The sequence below is a fragment of the Leptidea sinapis genome, chromosome 42 (assembly GCF_905404315.1).
Source record: "Leptidea sinapis chromosome 42, ilLepSina1.1, whole genome shotgun sequence".
Lineage (NCBI taxonomy): Eukaryota > Metazoa > Arthropoda > Insecta > Lepidoptera > Pieridae > Leptidea > Leptidea sinapis.
Window position 1 is genome coordinate 1,202,198 of NC_066306.1, and position 18,436 is coordinate 1,220,633.

The 18,436-nt window shown below is 33.5% G+C and overlaps 1 protein-coding gene across 1 annotated transcript in view; it reads right to left on the bottom strand.

The window, feature by feature from the left end:
- Window positions 1–16,551, bottom strand: part of LOC126976694 (phospholipase B1, membrane-associated-like) — a 59,065-nt gene extending 42,514 nt beyond the window's left edge. The window contains exon 1 of the mRNA XM_050825199.1: window positions 15,941–16,551. Within this exon, the coding sequence (XP_050681156.1) occupies window positions 15,941–16,018 (78 nt within the window). The 5' untranslated portion in view covers window positions 16,019–16,551. The remainder of the gene's footprint in view (window positions 1–15,940) is intronic.
- Window positions 16,552–18,436: the final 1,885 nt, after the last annotated feature.

Genomic DNA, 18,436 nt, shown 5'->3' on the forward strand with positions numbered 1-18,436 from the left:
GCGGGCGCTCGAGTTTCCAGCCACTTCTTCTCAAGCCTTTTCCGTCGTGAAAAAGAAAAAACATTTTGACTTTGATAATTGACGTACCCTTGAACTAATAGAATAAAGATATTTTTATTTGATTTATATGCATATTTGCTTTAAAATACGTCCTTTAATTTCTCCGCCATAGGAAAGTGTGGAAATTCAGGATATATCTAAAGTGAAACCTTCGTAATAATAGTACTGAACTCTCGTTGCTCTTAGGCAAAGAGATTAAAGCATATTATAACTAGGTATGACATAGTGCGGATAACAAAAAAACTCATTTCTAAAACGAACCACAAATTTGACAGGATTTTGAAAAGTTAATCTAATTATTCCTCTCCTATTTGAGGTACCATAAAATATATATAATGTAAGTTTTTGAATATTAATATTAGATTATAATAATAATAATGTTTATTTCAGACACACATTTTACAAAGTCACAATTACAATCAGTCAAAATTATTAAGAATTACTATTATTTGTGAAGAATATTAAGATATTAATTTGAAATTGAATTTAAAAAAAAATTGATATCTACAGCTATTTATGGTTGTTATTCTGATGCACATTTAACCAATATTAAAAAATGGGATTGTTCAAGTACTCAGACAAAGTAGAAATAATTTTGTTACTAGAGGAACGTATACGCGACCAAAAGGATGCGTCATTCGTCATCTAATAATTGCGAAGAAATCTTTGATGCCGTCGTCTGCAAACATGCTGGACGCACTACAGTACCTAGGCAATCTTATTAGGATGCGATATGCATCATTATACTGCACTCTAATGGTACCAGAGGCTTTTCAAGTGAAGTTTGACCATAATTGACATGTATAAAAATTTTGACAGTATGCTTTAAATAATATTTTTTTTAGTTCTTTATTACATTTGGAAAACCTGCGCGCCAGCATGTTGCATCTCACGGCAAGCGCACGGCGCTCACGTTCGATATCCTCATCATCATCAAAATTTTCTGTGAGGATATGACCCAAATACTTAAGCCGTCCTCATTCGATCAACGGGTGTACCATTTAAGAAAACGTAAGGAACCTTATCCAGCCCGCGACCCGCCTTAAGCACCATCATCTGTGATTTATTCACAGATACTTCAGACCATGGTTACGCGCATATCGCTCACAAATTGAGAGCATGCGTCTTAGACCGTTGATTGAGGGACTGAGAAAAACCATGTCATCTGTGTAGCTTAAATTGTTTACACAAGTACTGCCAATATGACAACCCAACTTCGTTCTACTCAGTTCCAGGTCGTTCATATACAAGTTGAACAAATCCGGTGATGTAAGCCCACCCTGGCGCACTCCGCAGCTTAACCTGTATTCGTTAGACAAAGAGTCGCCCCATTGCACACAATTGGTTTGGTTCTCATACCAGTATCTCAACAGATCAATAATTTTTGATGACACTGAACACTTAGACAGTTTATCCCAGAGTAGTTTATAAATTACTAGGTCAAAAGCGCGGCTAACGTCTAAAAAACATGCATAAACGGACGTATCTCGACTTTTATAATCGAATTTTAAAGTAATTTACGACACTTTTTAGGCTAAAAATTGCAGAATCTGTTGAGAGACCAGGACGAAAACCAAATTGTGCGTCGTGTATACGTCTTTCAAAAATTTTCCCCAGTATTGTGCCAAGTGAAATAGGCCTGTAATTGTTCAGATTTGAGAGGTCCCTCGTTTTATTTTTAGGAACTGGAGTCACGACGGTCTTCAAAAGATTAGGAGGAAGATAGGAAAAGTTTATACATAAGCTATAAAAGTCAGCCAAAACTCGAAATATTTCAGGCCCTGCATATATTATGTGCTCTAAACTAAGTCCGTAAATGCCTGGGGACTTGCCAGGTGACATGCAATTTACTGTCTTAGCAATATTATTAGGTGTATATTTCCAAGTGCTAAAACTACTATTTCTTACATTAACCGTCTTAGTATTAGTGACTGTTCTGATTATTGGTTCTACCTGAAAGTGTTTTGCGAATAAATCAGCAATTTCTTTCGGTTTCTGTACATTATTTTTGCTAGCGGGTGCACATATTTTACCCTGTAGCTTTTTTGTTGCTTGCCAAAATTTGATGAAATTTTTATTTTGTTTGTGCATTAATGAAAGTAATGTGTGATTTTTTATCGATAAATATAATTATATAGATAGCAATCATTCTTTCTCATGTAATAATTAAGACAAAAATAGGGAAAAGGTTGAACCCTAAGCTAGCCATCCCTGCAACTTCCCGCTAATTCCATACATAAACGCTTCAAATTGTACTTATGACGATTTTTTTCTTCGAGCTCAAAAATATGATTTGCGTTGTTTTGAGCCCTTCGAGCTTAAAAGTCTGATAAAAGTTTAATGAAACACTATTTTTTAAACTTTTGAATGAATGAATCGATTTTCACGCGGTTGGCGGCATTCGACGCTTTTTGAGCCTCATATAGAATCTTTAAGTTTCAATTGATCGAGGTCGGAATTTTGAAGTAATTTCGAAAAAAAATTTCGTTTTTCTTTCGTCAACGATAACTCAAGAACGAGACACCCGTTTTTGATCAGCTTGGTTGCGATCGATGTTGTTTTTTAATATAAAGAGCTGATTATATTTAAGAGATGATTTTTGGAATCGATCGGTAAAGCAGTTATTCCAAAGAAAAACACATTTGAAAAAAATATTCGTAGGTTTTTTGATATTTCTTAAAATCTAACCTAAAAATCTTAACCGACTTCAAAAAAGGAGGAGGTTCTCAATTATTCGTCCGTGTTTTTTATGTTTGTTACCTCAATCTTTTCGACTGAGTGAACCGATTTTGATGATTCTTTTTTTATTTGAAAGCTGGTGCTTTTCGTGTGGTCCCATTGTAATTTGGTCTACTCTTACAATGGCATCCATAAGAAAACCATAAAAGTCTTAAAATTGCTATACGTATATGGATAATAAATTTACGAATAACTCAATGTCGCGCCAACCGATTTGGATGATTCTTTTTTATTGGAAAGGATATACTTCAAGGGTAGTATGGTGAATTTGGTTAAGTTCTGATTACGGAATCCATGACAAATAATTCGTAGTCGTAGTCGAATATGATGATCAATGGGACTCCTTAACGACTTACAGTGAGGGTGCGATCTGTGGCAGAATTTCTAACTGTCTGTAATCAAACAAGGCGCTTATGTTCATTGCTGTATTGGAAAATTTAGTATATCTACACATGTTTAGATAAATTGTAAGTTAGTGTACTTCAAATTCACTATTCGAAAACAATAGATATAATATGCACTAAGTACAGATAGAGATAAAGTACCACCTTCTACTGTCAGTAATTAGCTGACAATAATCTGAAGCTGTCTCAATATACCCGATAAGTCATTCTTATCGCCTTATTTTGCGACGCGTGAATTGCAATTTCCATACAAACTTCTATCGCTGGTAAGCTGTACGTCGTCCGATTGACAGACAATATATTGGGAGAATATTGGGAACGGCCGTAAAAGTATAAAAATAATTGTGTATTTTTATGCAATCTAATTAATTAATCTTATTCTAGTTACGATTATTGTCATTTTTGGAGTCGGTATCATCCATGATAGGTTTGTAGCTTGCTTGAGTCGTGAGGAGGCGAAAGCGGGTCACGACGGAAGGACACCGATTCCAAAAATTAATTAATCGTAACTAGTTTTAGCTGAATTAATTAAATTGTATAACAATACGCAATTATTTTATTTCGATTTACAAATTGAAAAAAAAAATACTATACACACACAAAAATCGAATTTCGAAAATTGGAGAGAAATTAAAATATTTAACAAAAATTCAAATATAGTCCTATATACAGTGCTAAATAATAAATATTTCAACATCTCTACATAAACAATTCGATATTATGGTCGAAATTTAGTTTTTTTTATATATTTTCTTCACTGCTGCTATAATTTTTTCTCCGTGTACCTAATTATTATGAGATGACAAGTTTGCAAATTGTCAAATTCAATTTCAGAAAGTTATTTCTTTAAGCGTAAAAATACTGACTAAAATTGACTAATTACTATTAAATAAAAAACTAATTCATTATCTAATAGAGATATAGTCTTTTGGTTTAAATTAATCGAATAACTGATATTTGAACGACTGCGACTTGACAATAAAAAAATGCCCTTCACAAAATATGAAGTTAGTCAATTTTCTGATTAGGAAAATGAAAAACTGGAAACGGCGGTAATGGTTGTATGTTGAGTGAGTTGTTACAATCAGTTCTAATGGTAACGATGATGTACCTTAGATTTAGAAATAGACTTAGTTCACGAATGCGTACACTTTCAAAGGTACCTTTCGTCTGAAAGAATTTCAATAAAACCCATTTCTGGATCATTTAAAAGTCTGTTTTCATTCCTGCGAGAACAGAATCTAGAAAACATTTATCCAATCTTTGATATGGAATTTCGTATGGCTTATTTTTCATATTTTCTTTACACCAGCGACAAATTCTTCAGGTGAAAGAAGCTTCTCCTGCTTGAAAAGAGTAAAGAACTACCTACGATCGACTTTAAGTCAAGAAAAGCTAACGGTTTAGCTCCCTTACAGCTTACCTTACTTTAAAAGTGGTACATGAAATAGATATATTTTTGCATAAAATAATGTTACACGATACCATAGTTCTCAATGATACTAACCAAACGGGAAAAGTTTATGTAACGAGGATGGTGGTGCACAAATCATAAGGTTGGAATTTTATTGATAGAAAATTGATATCAAAATTTAGAGCCGGCAAAAATTTAATAGCCTACAGGCGGCAAATCTGTAAATCCGCCACTGAGGTACGGCGTCCTACAAACCAAAACACAAATACCGCTTGCACTAAACTCTTTCTCTCTCTTTTGCCCAATAATTTCATAAGCTACGACGTCCTTCTAACCAAAACACAATAATGCTTACAGTATAAAATCTGGACTCCAATTTTTGAGAAAATCACCTCTATTAAAAAGGGTGAATTGGCATTAAGGTATTGATCACAATCTATACCGGACGGACGGACGGACAGAAAATTTGAGAAACACATTTGTTGCGATATTCACAAACATATTTAAAACGATTGTTTAGGAACTGGTAAATTCCACGTGCTCTACTTATTATAAGTACCTGTGAAGTTTGAGGTGTACGCCGCTTACTTTGTGATATAAATCTTAATTTTAATGCAATTCGTTGTGATGGAAGCCGAGTTTGCTGCAACCGTTCTTTTCAGGCATGGGGCACATCTTTTCCGAATATTATTCGGGTAATTCTAATTCTCAATCATTGATACCAATTCCTAGTAAAGTATTTGAATTTGATTCACTCTGTGATAAGATTATTCGTAAATATTCTAATAATGAGTATCCGCCGTTCATGTTTATTTTAAAATTAACCTCCAGAAAATATGTATTTAGCGGGAATCGATTACACCGAATATAAAACCCGTCTCCTCTTTTAAAATTTTTTCACGGAGTTTATTTAAATCATTGAATAAATGAATAATAATAATAATAATTTTATTATGAACACACTGCTTGCTATTATACATCTTAAATCAAGTTACAAAACTGTATTAACCTAAATACATTTGAATAAATTTTTTGTTACGCCTGACGCAATTTACAATATCTTATTATAATATTCGACAGTTATAAAGTTTTGGACAAAAACAAAATATACTTATTGTTTTCGTGCCTGTAACTCAATAATAATTGTCAATCTTGTATTAATGGTTACTTTAAATTCAGCTGCGTTCCAGTTTTAATATTACGTCGGCTGTTGGAAACCTGTTTAGGGACACCGTTAAATAGCTTTAAGCGCATTTACAATGTATTGACTATATGCGAAGAACAGTTTCTTAAAATATTTCTGTTTTATTATCTGATAGGTTTTAATTAGGTCTCCTATATTTTTTTTATAAAAGACAGCAAAATCGCTATCTCATTATTTATTTTATAACACAGCCAACTATTTGGCAATCCCGTCACCTGCTTCTTTTGAGCAGGTTAGTTGTAAGTTGGTAACCAATACTCTTATATATGTATAGGTAATACACTGCTTATATTGAGCATTGTACTGATTTACTTAAAGATTTGTAATATTTTCCAAAAAAATTAACAATAAGACAATAGGGGACTCCTCTAGCAGTATAATAACAAGTACTAGAATAATTAAAAATTGCAAACCTGATGCACCAAAACAGGTAAAGAACTTGAAGTGGAGTTATTTATGAATAATGAAGACATAAGTAGGCATACAAATAAATAAGTGATACAACTTTTCCTGGAAGAATCAAATCAAAACAGATTTATTCAATTGAGTAAGTAAAAAAATTACGCTTATTAATTTTATTTATTGCAAAATGGGAAGAAATGGCAAGAAAATCATTGCCACTGTTTTACATCATTATTTACGGTTTCATAATTTTACATAACAAACAAACGTGAAGGAATGCAACCAAGATACTCAAACATCATGAGTACATTAAAAAAATGTAAATTAATTAAACAAAAACCACCATCCGCATACCTATTCATAATCATTTTGAAAATAACTAAATAATTTCGTACCGATACAACTTACGTACGTACCCGATTACATTATATTACGTAAGCAACACGACAGATTCAGGGTGATACGATACGACATGGGTACCTTCAAAAAAAAAGCGTACACCTTCCTTAAAGGCCGGCAACGCTCCTGTGATTCCTCTGGTGTTTTAAGAGATTGTGGGCGGCGGTGATCACTTAACAACAGGTGACCCGTACGCTCGTTTGTCCTCCTATTCCATAAAAAAAGGGTGAGCATACTATACACATTTTGTACTGTCATCGGTCCTTGATGTGTATGCAAATCGGTAGGACATCTTAAAGTGGGTAAATCCCATTCATAGATTCCGTTACACACATACATACGTGCGAAGCTAATATAAAGGGTATCATCAATCAGCGCGAAGACTTTCACTGCTTAAAATAGGAGTCCGCCAAGAACCTCCACTCCAACCGATTTCGGGTGGACTGTATCTAATGGTTCCCAGCTATTCTCATCAGGACATCAGTTCAATTTGTGGCATCTTCCTATCAGTGGTCACCACTCGAGGAAATTCTATACCCATCGATTATTGGTTCTACGTGTGTTAAGTGACCTGCCCATTCCCACTTGAACAAGCAGTAGAATCAAAGTAATTGTAACTTGATACTGCTAATGTCACTATTATGGATTCTGTCACGTAGAAAATATCCGAGCACAGCTCTCTCCAGACCTCGTTGAGTGACTTCGAGCTTCTAGACCAACAGTGAAGTACCGCGTTTAGTTGCCTTAATATGTATATAATATCACTGGCAAAACACACGCTTTGAATATTTTTGGCAAGTGGCAAGAAACTTATTGCCACTCTTTAAAAACCAACATTTGCAGCTTTAGCTTAGTTTAGATATTAGACGTGAAGAAATGACGCACTTTGCCCTCGACAACTTTGATGGTAAATATTTACGGGTCTTGGCACCATAAAAATGTCAGATGTTCATAATCTTCGTGTTATCCTTTTTAAGTTTTTGTGCTTACCTGCTGAATAGCCGTATTGAGGTTACCGAGCATATTGCTAAGGTCCTTCAGTAGTTCTACTGCGATATCGTCTGCAAATCGAAAGTGCATAATGAAATCGCCCTTGATTTTAATTCCACGACCTTTTCGTTCTTATAAAATGAATGATTCCTCCAGTGCGCTAATAATAGTTTCGAAGAATAACATTTCCCTGTTTCACTCCTTTTTGCATTGGACTCGTGCTCTGACGTACTGACATGGGAGCGCTTCTGTACAAATAGCACTTCGATATATCCGACCATCCATAGTCTCGGCTGACTGGAACTTCTGGTCTCGGGGATTATTCCTAGTGACTTAACTCTATAAAAACCATTTGTAGCCTTGACTCTGATTGCAAATACTTAGCCAGTAACAAAGCATATAAAGAGTGAAATTTATTATATAAAATAGAGGAAATTCATATGCGAAGACTGATATTTACATACATGATAGACAGAATGACGTCTTGCATTGAAATGTTCAAAAACAACTTTCGGCTTGCCATTATAACATAAGTATAATTATGTATTCACTTTGGTTTTAATTGAGGCAAACTTGCAATGCTTAATATTACAAGATAACTGTTTTACAATAATGAGAAAAGATTACGATACTGTTAACACAAATATCATGGCTGGGTGTTTACAACATTTTGTTATTTATTGTGTGTTTCAAATTTAAAATTAAAACAGAAGCGGGTTAGTACGAGTTTGAATGAAGGCGCATAGAGGCTTCGAGAGTTCCTTACTCCAGCTATTAAGGTACTTTGCCATGACATCTAATAATAATTTTCTTGACTTCTCTGAGCAGCTTGTAATTGCAACTATTATTGACTTTTTGAAATTTTTATATTCTTTTGTCATTTGATATCCTTGTCCAAAAATTACTATTTGCTTGCGTTTTCACATCTCATGACCTGTCTGTCCTTCTTCCTTTTTCCATCTCGCAGTAGGTATTCCGGATTTGATGGAAACCATTAAGTTTCCATCAATTTTCTCCTTTTACTTTCTTCTTCCTGTATGTCCTGCTCTATGGATGTGAGTCTAATTTCACCTCTTTTCTGGTCTTTCAGTGTGACTCCTTATCATCTTTAGTATATTGCCTTGTACCATGTTCTTCGTATTAAATTATGTTTTTAAAGTTAAGGCCCAGTTCTGGCAGCTATATTATGTTACACATCGTAAAATACTTGAGCTTAACAGTATGCTCTATGATCTTCTCCAACTTGTATTGTTCATCAACAATTAATGATGTTCAGATTTTTCATTGCATATGACCTGATTTGAAACTGAGTGACTGCTGAGTTGAAACTTTTTGTGACGTATAGAAATAAAATTCCACAGTTTTGTTTGTTTGTCTTTTTGTTATAATATTTAAGTATATTGTATTTAAACGTGTACCATACAAATAAAAATTTTCTTTCTTTCAATAGTGAGATATGTTTCAGTAAGATTTCAAGTGTCTAGCTATTGCATTGTATACGAGATACAACCCGGTGATAGACGCACGGCATACAGATACAACCAATAGTGTTCTCGTTAGAAAACCCTTAAAAGGTTATTAGTTTAAAAACCTTAAAAGGCTGGTAAATCGTTTTATTGATGCAAGAAGGTATGAGCGGTATAAAGACACCTGAAACTCGTTTATAGTAGGACAAACGAATATCGAGTCACATGATAGCGATTAAAAAATAAGTATTGTTAATTTTTTACAAAGCAAAAATCATTAAAATTATTTATTCCTCGTGATTCTACGTTTGTAGAAACAACAATATTGTAAAAATCTTGCAACGATGGCTTTGACATTTAATTATTAAATAACTAATACTGTACCGTCTTGAACCCTTTGCCTATCCTAATAATGGACGAAGAAACCAAAACAACAATAACAAATGACGCAAACGTCAGAAAATTTTAGGAACCAACTTCAACCTGCTACTTTTGTGTTTCAGTGACGCGCATCTTAAAATTTCACTCTCGTCATTTTTTCATAACGCGCCTGAAGAAGTATAACTTCAAAAAAAAGCCCAAAGTAACTATTCAACGCGGACAAGGTCGCGGGTAAAAGCTAGTGTTATATATTATCGAGGATACAGTTTTGTAAAGCTAACCGCTTGCTCCACAGAATGCTAATCCAAATCTCTTGTTGTGTATATTGTATCTTGTATGTTTTGCAAGCTGGACTCAAGGACTGCTGCTAACACTACAAACGTGTTATTACTCAACTCGGTTTGATTTGGGATTTTTGCGAGTGTATTCAAAACCTTGGACGACTTTCTTAGTTACAACAACTTGTTCTTTTAGTAAAACATTATTTATAATACTGAAAATACTTGTTAACACTTTTACTCTTGGCATACTTTAGTTTGATTCACATCAATTCAACTCTGTACTCATATATGTTATATTTTATTATATTTGTAACTATCTGTTATCCGCAACTTCGTCCGTGTTTACCTTTGTACCCTTAACCATATTAGTTCAAAGTCAAAGTCAAATAAACTTCATTCAATTATGCTTAAATTAAGCACTTTTGAATCAGTTTAAATATTTATTTTAAACTAGCTGACCCGACAGATGTTGTTCTGTATACACTAAATAAAATAATGTTTTTATATGAATTTGTCAATAATATATCAAAACATCAACAATTACTTCGTAAAATATGCACCCTGCTTCACCTTTTAAACCTTCTCTGGACTTCCACAAATAATTCAAGACTAAAATTAGCCAAATCGATCCAGCCGTTCTCGAGTTTTAGCGAGACTAACGAACAGCAATTAACTTTTATTTATTTTAAATTACTGAATTTACCATATGTTCGAAAAAGTTGACCTCTTGAGAAGAAAATACAAGAACTCATCGGCCACTTTTTTCAATCAATAGAGTATTTTGCTATGGCTGTAATATACAAAAAAAAACAAGTTTGTAAGGTGCTGCACCCAATATATGAATCATGTTTAAATAATATGAAATATTTCATAAAGAGTAATAAAGAATAAACTGTATATATAAATTATCGTATATTGGATTCATCAACCTTTAGAACTGGAATTCATTGTTTGTGTAAGGATGCTTCGTGAACATGATGGTCGTAATTACTGTCATAATTTGTAATTGCATCCAACAAAAACAATGATTTATTAACAGGTCAACCACAAGCAGCACCTATTCACCACAAGCAGCACCTGTTCACCAGTTGACTCATGGAGCGGCCATCGTTCTCTTCGCACATATTTTATTATATTTATAACTATATATATAATAAATTTAAACCTATACTAATATATAAAGCTGCAGTGTTTGTTTGTTTGTTTGTTTGTTTGAACGCGCTAATCTCTGGTACTACTGGTCCGATTTGAATGATTCTTTCAGTGTTGGGTAGTCCATTTATCGAGGAAGGCTATAGGCTAGGCTTTTTTCAAAATTAGGTATCCGTAATAAAATTGCTATTTTGTAATACAAGGTGTAAAATCGAAAACCTATTTTTGCGTGCGCTGCAAAAACTATTGACAATAGAACAAAATGATGTACAGGCTATAATATAGGCAATATTTTATTACTTATAAAACTATCGCGTGAATTATACTTTATAGTGCAAAACAACGTTTGCCGGGTCAGCTATGTTTTATAAAAAAAGGCTCTGTTGTAAATCCTATTACTCCACTGCTGAATATCTAAATGATCGGACAGCCTGGGATTGTGATTATTTTATAGCGATAGAAATCACTGCACAGCATTGTATATTTTTATTGAAAAGAGCGCAAAAAATAATGTTGGGAGAGTTTCTTGCGCCGCTTCCTCTCTCTCAGAGCGCCATTTGTTTCCGAAGCGGTAGTAGTATCTACTAGTAGAAATGACATCAAAAATAATTCTAAAGGAATCAATTTTAAGAAAATAAATGCCTTTTAACTAACAGTTTCCCGCAACTTGGTCCGCATTTACCATTTACAAACCATATAAGTCGGTGTTCCAATGCTGCCATATATATATACAAAACAAAACGTAAGAAGAGAAGTAGAACAAGTCCCGATTTTTTTTTAATTTTTTTGTTTCTCTGCCTGTTTGTACGGGCTAATCTGTGAAACTATTGGACCGATTTACTTGTACTTTTCATCCCGGAAAATTAAAGAGTACCCGTGGGAAAGTTATAACACTACAGTTTCTTATATACCTTAGTACACAACAACTTATCCACCAAATTTAATAAATTTGTCAAGTTGATACTTTATATTGCCGGTAAAATAATGTGTATTATAATTTTATTAAATCCCATAAAAGTGACGGGTTCCCACATTACAAAAACATAGCCCAGCATAGAGTCATTATGTTAAATCAATTGTTTGTGATGGATGTCATTTCCACCTAAGGCAAAGAGTGAGAACGACAGGTCATTTATATTTAGGTCAGACATAATAAATTGATGCATCGATACGTGCTAATCTTAATCTTACAACCCTGTGAAAATCCCAGCCCTACCTTCTGGCTTTCCAAAGAAGTATACATTTATAAATTTAAGTGTTGGCTATTATATTAAAGTGAAACTTTTATTACATCGTCCCAAACATTTTCGTCTGTGGTGGAAGAGTAGGTTCGAAATCCACACACTTGATAAAAGTTTTTTTTATTTTATGAAAATGTAAAGGATATTATATAATTTGCTTTTTTTCTATGCTGATATTAATGCCTATGTTATTTTGTGAAAAAAAGTTTTACTTGCATCGTGGTTTCATAAAACCACACAATTGCTTTTTTTTATTATTGTTTTCAATTCCAATTATTGTTATTTAAAGTAGGATTTAAGATCACTTATGTACGTCAAAAACTACCACCCATTTGACAATGTACGCCGCAGACCTAAGGAAAATGCGAAAGAAACTCAACGAGCTCCTTTCTTTCTTTTACAATAAAATTTCGTCATAAAAAATATTATTTAAATATTCTGAGAGCGGTCGCTTCAATACCAACCTGTCGTATCATTAAGAAAGTTATTTATGTTATAATAACCTTTAACCACATATGTTTTTTTAACAATTATTTTGAATTTGGTAACACATTTTTTTTGTAAATTTTCTGGGATTATGTAAATGATATACATCTTCGAAAAAATTAATTAAAGACTCAACTTAAATTAGTCTTTTAAACTCAACCTATACGAATTAGTCATAAAAAGTAAATGTAAATTAATAAGGAAAACACAAGAGTTATTGAATACAGTAAATGCATCAATTCACACACACCGTAAATAAAAAAACAGTATTATGCAAGTGTTATAATTAGCGATTATAAAAATGTATTAATAACTTAAAAATACATAAAATTTATTTTGTATATATATACGTACGTACTAATTTGATACGTTATTTCAGGCAAGCGAAACTCTCTCAGAAATAAGCGATTCACTCGATTGTATGAAACGTGTCATTGTAGGTAGATTGACAGCTGTTGACGGATATAATCTTGTAAAAAAACCGGAAAATCCACTACGTTTTAAGCAACTGTTCGCTTTCAAACTAAGCCGGATTATACTCCGTCGCCAATCGCGATACTTTAATTACTACTATATCAAACTTATGTCAAATCACTGCAAGTTTTATACTAAAACTAAATTTCAATTTTTACTTGGGCAGTCGCGCCTCTTATTGCGTAGTATTTACATCGTCTTTGCGTTATTCATTCTGTTAGCGCTGACATTAAGTCCTACACTTCGACCTCGGTAAAGTCCCAAAGTTTCCAGTTACTCAACGATTTCAACCCGGGTTACGTCACACACGAGTGAGATACAATCTTAATTTGCATTTCGTCACAGAAAAAAGACTTTCTGTACCCTTGAGCGGCTTCACTTACAACATACGTTTCACAACGTTGTAAGATGCGTTATGCTACTCGAGAGAGCTTTACCCAAATATCTGCCAAGCTGTCAAGGTTTGATTAGATTCAATAAAAACTAAATTGTAAAATATGTAATTTATAAGTAAACAGACTTAATGAAATGATTGAAATTTAGTTAGCTACTGAAAATCAGTGTTGGGTTATACCCAATTAACATGCTGAGAAGCAATCCTTTTTGGGACAAAACACTGCAAACACCACCTTATTATGTTGATCTAGAATAAGTCTTAATTTAGTTTTTTCTTTGGCTCTTGATGTATATTCGTTTTTGTTAGATTAGGTATGTGTATTATAGTTTTTATTTAGATAAGTTTTTCATTTTATTTTGTAAATGTTTTCCTGTATATGTAGTATTTGTTCTAAATAAAGATACTTATTTACTTAATTACTCTGAATTTTGTATTTTATGATCTTATTATTTTGTACATTTTTGAAATTTACAATTTTTAAAACAATGGCAGTGAATTTATTGCCTCTTCTCTCATTAAAGCTCAGCTTTTCCGGAGTGATGGTAAATGTACAAAGAAAAGAAAACTTGACATTCATAAGTGTCATTTCATTGACGTAAATGAATAAATTTATTTTGATTTGATTGGATTTCGTTAAATAATAGACTTTAAAAGATATTAAAACTTGTGTAATTATAATTGAATTATTTATACATAGCATGGATTTCAGACCGTTTCTCCAAAAATAATTTAGTCTAAATTTATTCCATTACCTTAGACAATATTTATTCTCAGTTTCAAAGAATAACAAACAGACAGTGATACGCATTTATCATATTAGTCTTAGACAAGCTTGCAGCATACTCCAATCTGTATCTTTTGAGCGTATTTAGACTGCTCAGATTTTACTTACGTAAAACTTTGCCTTGTGTCAGAGTGTCATAAAACGCGTACTTGACTTTAGTATGAGTTAATATAGCATCTTAGCTTAAGTTCAGCTTAATTTCAGGTATAAAATGACTATAAAAACGAAATCGAAGATTTTGGTGAGTTTACACTCAGCTAAGATTTACGTCAGTAAGTCTAAGTAAAGTCTATGTACGCTCCATAGTTCTCAGTCTAAATGGCAATAAATTGCTTGACCTCTTGTATTGCTAATGTGCCAATGAGGCATTTGTAATCGTTTGTCACTTAGATCAATTATACGTCCAGATAGACTATGATAGCTTTGAAAACGTCGAAAAAAAACTGTCTCTCTAATTTGAGCAATTCACGCACACTAACACAAAGTGTCATACAAATCGCAAGTGTAAGATGTAGCTTGTCACGCACACTAAACTAATATTACTGGCCTGTTTTTATCGGTTCTCTAACAGCAAGAGACTCTATCTACACGTAAAAATTATCTAAGGTTTACCCCTCTTATATATAAAAAGTTTTTAATTTAGATATCGCAACCCACCAGATACCAGTGTTACCAGAGATATAAGTGCAGTAAGACTAATAATAAGTAATTTTTTCAAATTCTCACTAAGGATATGTATAGAAACCTTAATTCGCTTGAATGTTAGCTTTTTATAATTTTTTCCAAGAAAAATTCGGTCACTAATAAAGGTTAAATGGAATCAGAAACTCTACAATAGTATTTTTTAGAATTTTATAGACAACTTACTGATAATTTATAACTAAAGCAGAATATTAAACTAAACATTGCAAATAAATAAAAGTTTCACATAAGTTCATATACTATTCTAGATACAAGAAAAAACCTCCTAAAAAAATTTTTAGTCTTGTCATAATAATCCCAATATAGGATAACCTACACCGTTGTTAACATAAGAACGACTACATCCTAATTTCAGACCTATTTCATAGATATCGAGGAACATATATTTTTTTTTTGTTTTTATTATGAAAAATATAATTACAATTTATTATTATATAACAGGCCAAAAACCACAGAGGTTTGTCCGGCATGTTAGAAAAAATACTATTATCGATTACAATTACAATAAATATTAATATTAACTTATAAATACACAATTTAATAATATAGGTACAATACAGACGAAAAAATTAATGTAGGTACAACAACAGTACTTATTGTAGCACGGGTGAGTCGCATGGCCTGCCACCGCAATGTATTGAATTTTTGAATGACCGTCTGTTTAGATATATTAATTAGTAAACAATACTCAACTTTATAACGAATAGTTAAGTACTCAATTGCGGATAGCACATATTATATATTACATTACACATTACATACCTATTTACATAGGTACTTAGGCCTATCCGAATTTTTGTATAGTAACCTACCTTATAAAATGTTTTCTATGTTATTTCATTTCCTTTTTTTAACCCATATAATAAATATACTTCCCAACTTTTATTTTTATTTTATGAGTAATAAATACATTTTAGGTGTTCTACTTTCCAACTTATTATTAAATTTTACATGACTTGCTTACCGCATCATCGAAACCCGCGGAGGTGACGTTGTCTGCGGCGATTTCGTTCAGCATTAACAGGATCCAGGGAAGCCACATTTTGAACACATCACGTTCACAGAATCACACAATTAATTAACAAATACCCATGCTACAGTCTGTGAAACACTTTGAAAAGCAGAATAAAAGTGACTCACAACTTGCATAAAAAAAAAAACAAATAATAAGGTCATACACACAAATTGTTAATGTCTTGGTGAAATTTTGATATTAGAAAGACAAAATATAAATCTCTAACAGCAAATGTGCGTAAAAATGTTCCTTTATGAATTTAGACTTTCAGTACCAAAAAATCTATGTAAATTGTGGGCTTAAAACTTTATTTTGGTCCTGATTTTTGAGCACTTGTAATAAAATACTGATTGTTCTAAACGCATATCAAAAATTAAATTTATATTTATTCTCAAGTCTCAACCCCGGTTCCAGGACGCGCGCGTAGCTGTCACGTTTGGCGGGAAATGTCCGCGCATGCGCATGGCGCGGTGCGCCGCACGCCGCTGCTTGCTCAACAGTATCGTGCACCGCGGGCCGTGAGTTGCGACCTCACGCGATGGGCGAGTGTGTGCTATCACTGGCAGTGGCCTCCCCGCCGACCGCCTCACAATTAACCACACATAATCAATCACCGATCAAGCGGACTGTTCACTGTACCTCTCGACCGCTGGCGGCTGAACCCTTCATCGGATCTGTCCGACTGGTCTTGATCTTAGATTAGAAAGCATTGAGAGATATTGCTAGCCTAATCTGCATAATGCGTGCATATCATTTTGTGAACATGATACTTATAAACCTGATTTTGTTCCTAAAATAATCTATACTGCTTATTAGTTATGAGCGTTGGTGTCATTGATGAATTCAACGGTATTTTGCAGTTCTGCATGGCAAAGAATGGACAAGTCAACAATAATGGTAAATAATTTGACGTGTATTGAATTCCTCAATTTTCAATTTCAAAACCCCTTGGCCATTATTAACAATTTTGCGACATTTCTGACATAAAGCCCGTCTTAAGCATTTTATATAGTTATTGTCCAGGTTCTTGTCCTGCGTCTTGCTTTCTGGTCTTATAAATAATCATAGTATTCAATACCGTGCACTACGTGATCAAATCAGTTTGTTTTATCCAGACTCTGCGTACCACGTCCCATTTTACTCTCGGTGTCCTCTTCATTTACTGTTTTATACTTTTGTTTATACCCCAAACTCGGTTCCATAGTAATTAGTTTTCCCATGAAACTGCTCGTATTTACATGATGGCTTTGGCTCTAAAAAGGTATTTTCTTGTCTCCGATTATTCTAGAAAGCTATTACACTTGAGCCAAGGTGTTCTGACTCTGTTAGTAAAACTTCTTCCTGTGTTTGTTTTGGTGTTTATACGGATCCGATATACTCAATTTTTCTGCTTGGCTTAAGGAAGCGCTGTCAATAGTGAGAGGCGGTTGTGTGTTGTTTTTGTCACCAGACTAAATACAATGTATGTTTTCAAACCTTTTACGGCTTACTAATGTGAGATGCTCGTTTCTAGAGCCTTAAGCTATATTTCTACTACTATTACTTTTTCCCTTCTTACTACTTTTTTGGGCGATTTCCCTATTACATAATCTTTACACAAAAAAGTTTATGTAGCTCCTATTTGAACATGTTGTAGTTTTGTAAACCATGACAATGTTGTGAAGTTAGCTCAAAGAGCATCATTTGTTCAACTGGCGTTGACCTCAAAACGAATTTTATACTAGGTGCTACCGTTAAATAATACCTACATAATTGTCAATCTTAAGTCACCACTTACTTATTTTTATTGCTAATATATTAGAATTTTAAGATTTATTTTTTCTGGTAGACCTACTACTTTCTGGTAGGCATCTGGCTCATAGTCACTGGATAGGAGGCGATCACACGATTATAAAATATGACATCTGTAAGACATTTTTTTTATAAGATGGGCAACCGCGCAAGAGGTTCACGTGATGGGGAGTGGTAATACAGCCGCCCATGGACATCCGCAAAAGCAGGGGTCGAGAGATGCGTTGCCGGCCTTTAAGGTCTCTTTTTTGAAGGTTCAGCTCAGTGGAAGGATCATCGGCGCCAATTCGTCCCTCATGGATGTCTGTTTGTTGATAACGGCGTCTTAAGCTGCCCTTGTATTGTAAGCAATAACGAGTAGATTAAATGCTACAACGTGGCAGATGGTGCGCAGAGGCTAGACTAATTTCAGATTAGAACATCCGTAGATCTTTAAAGCTTTTTTTATGACAGTAAGGGACGAGACGAACAAGACATACAATGCAGTGCCCCTCGGGATTCTTGAAAATCCAATAATTCTGAGTGGCACTACAATTGTTCTAGTTGAAATTCGGCAAAATATAATAATATCAATCATCTTAGCATTTCTAATTTGTATGTACTGTCTGTCTATAACCACTGTTAGGGCATACTAACCTACTGAAAATAAAATGA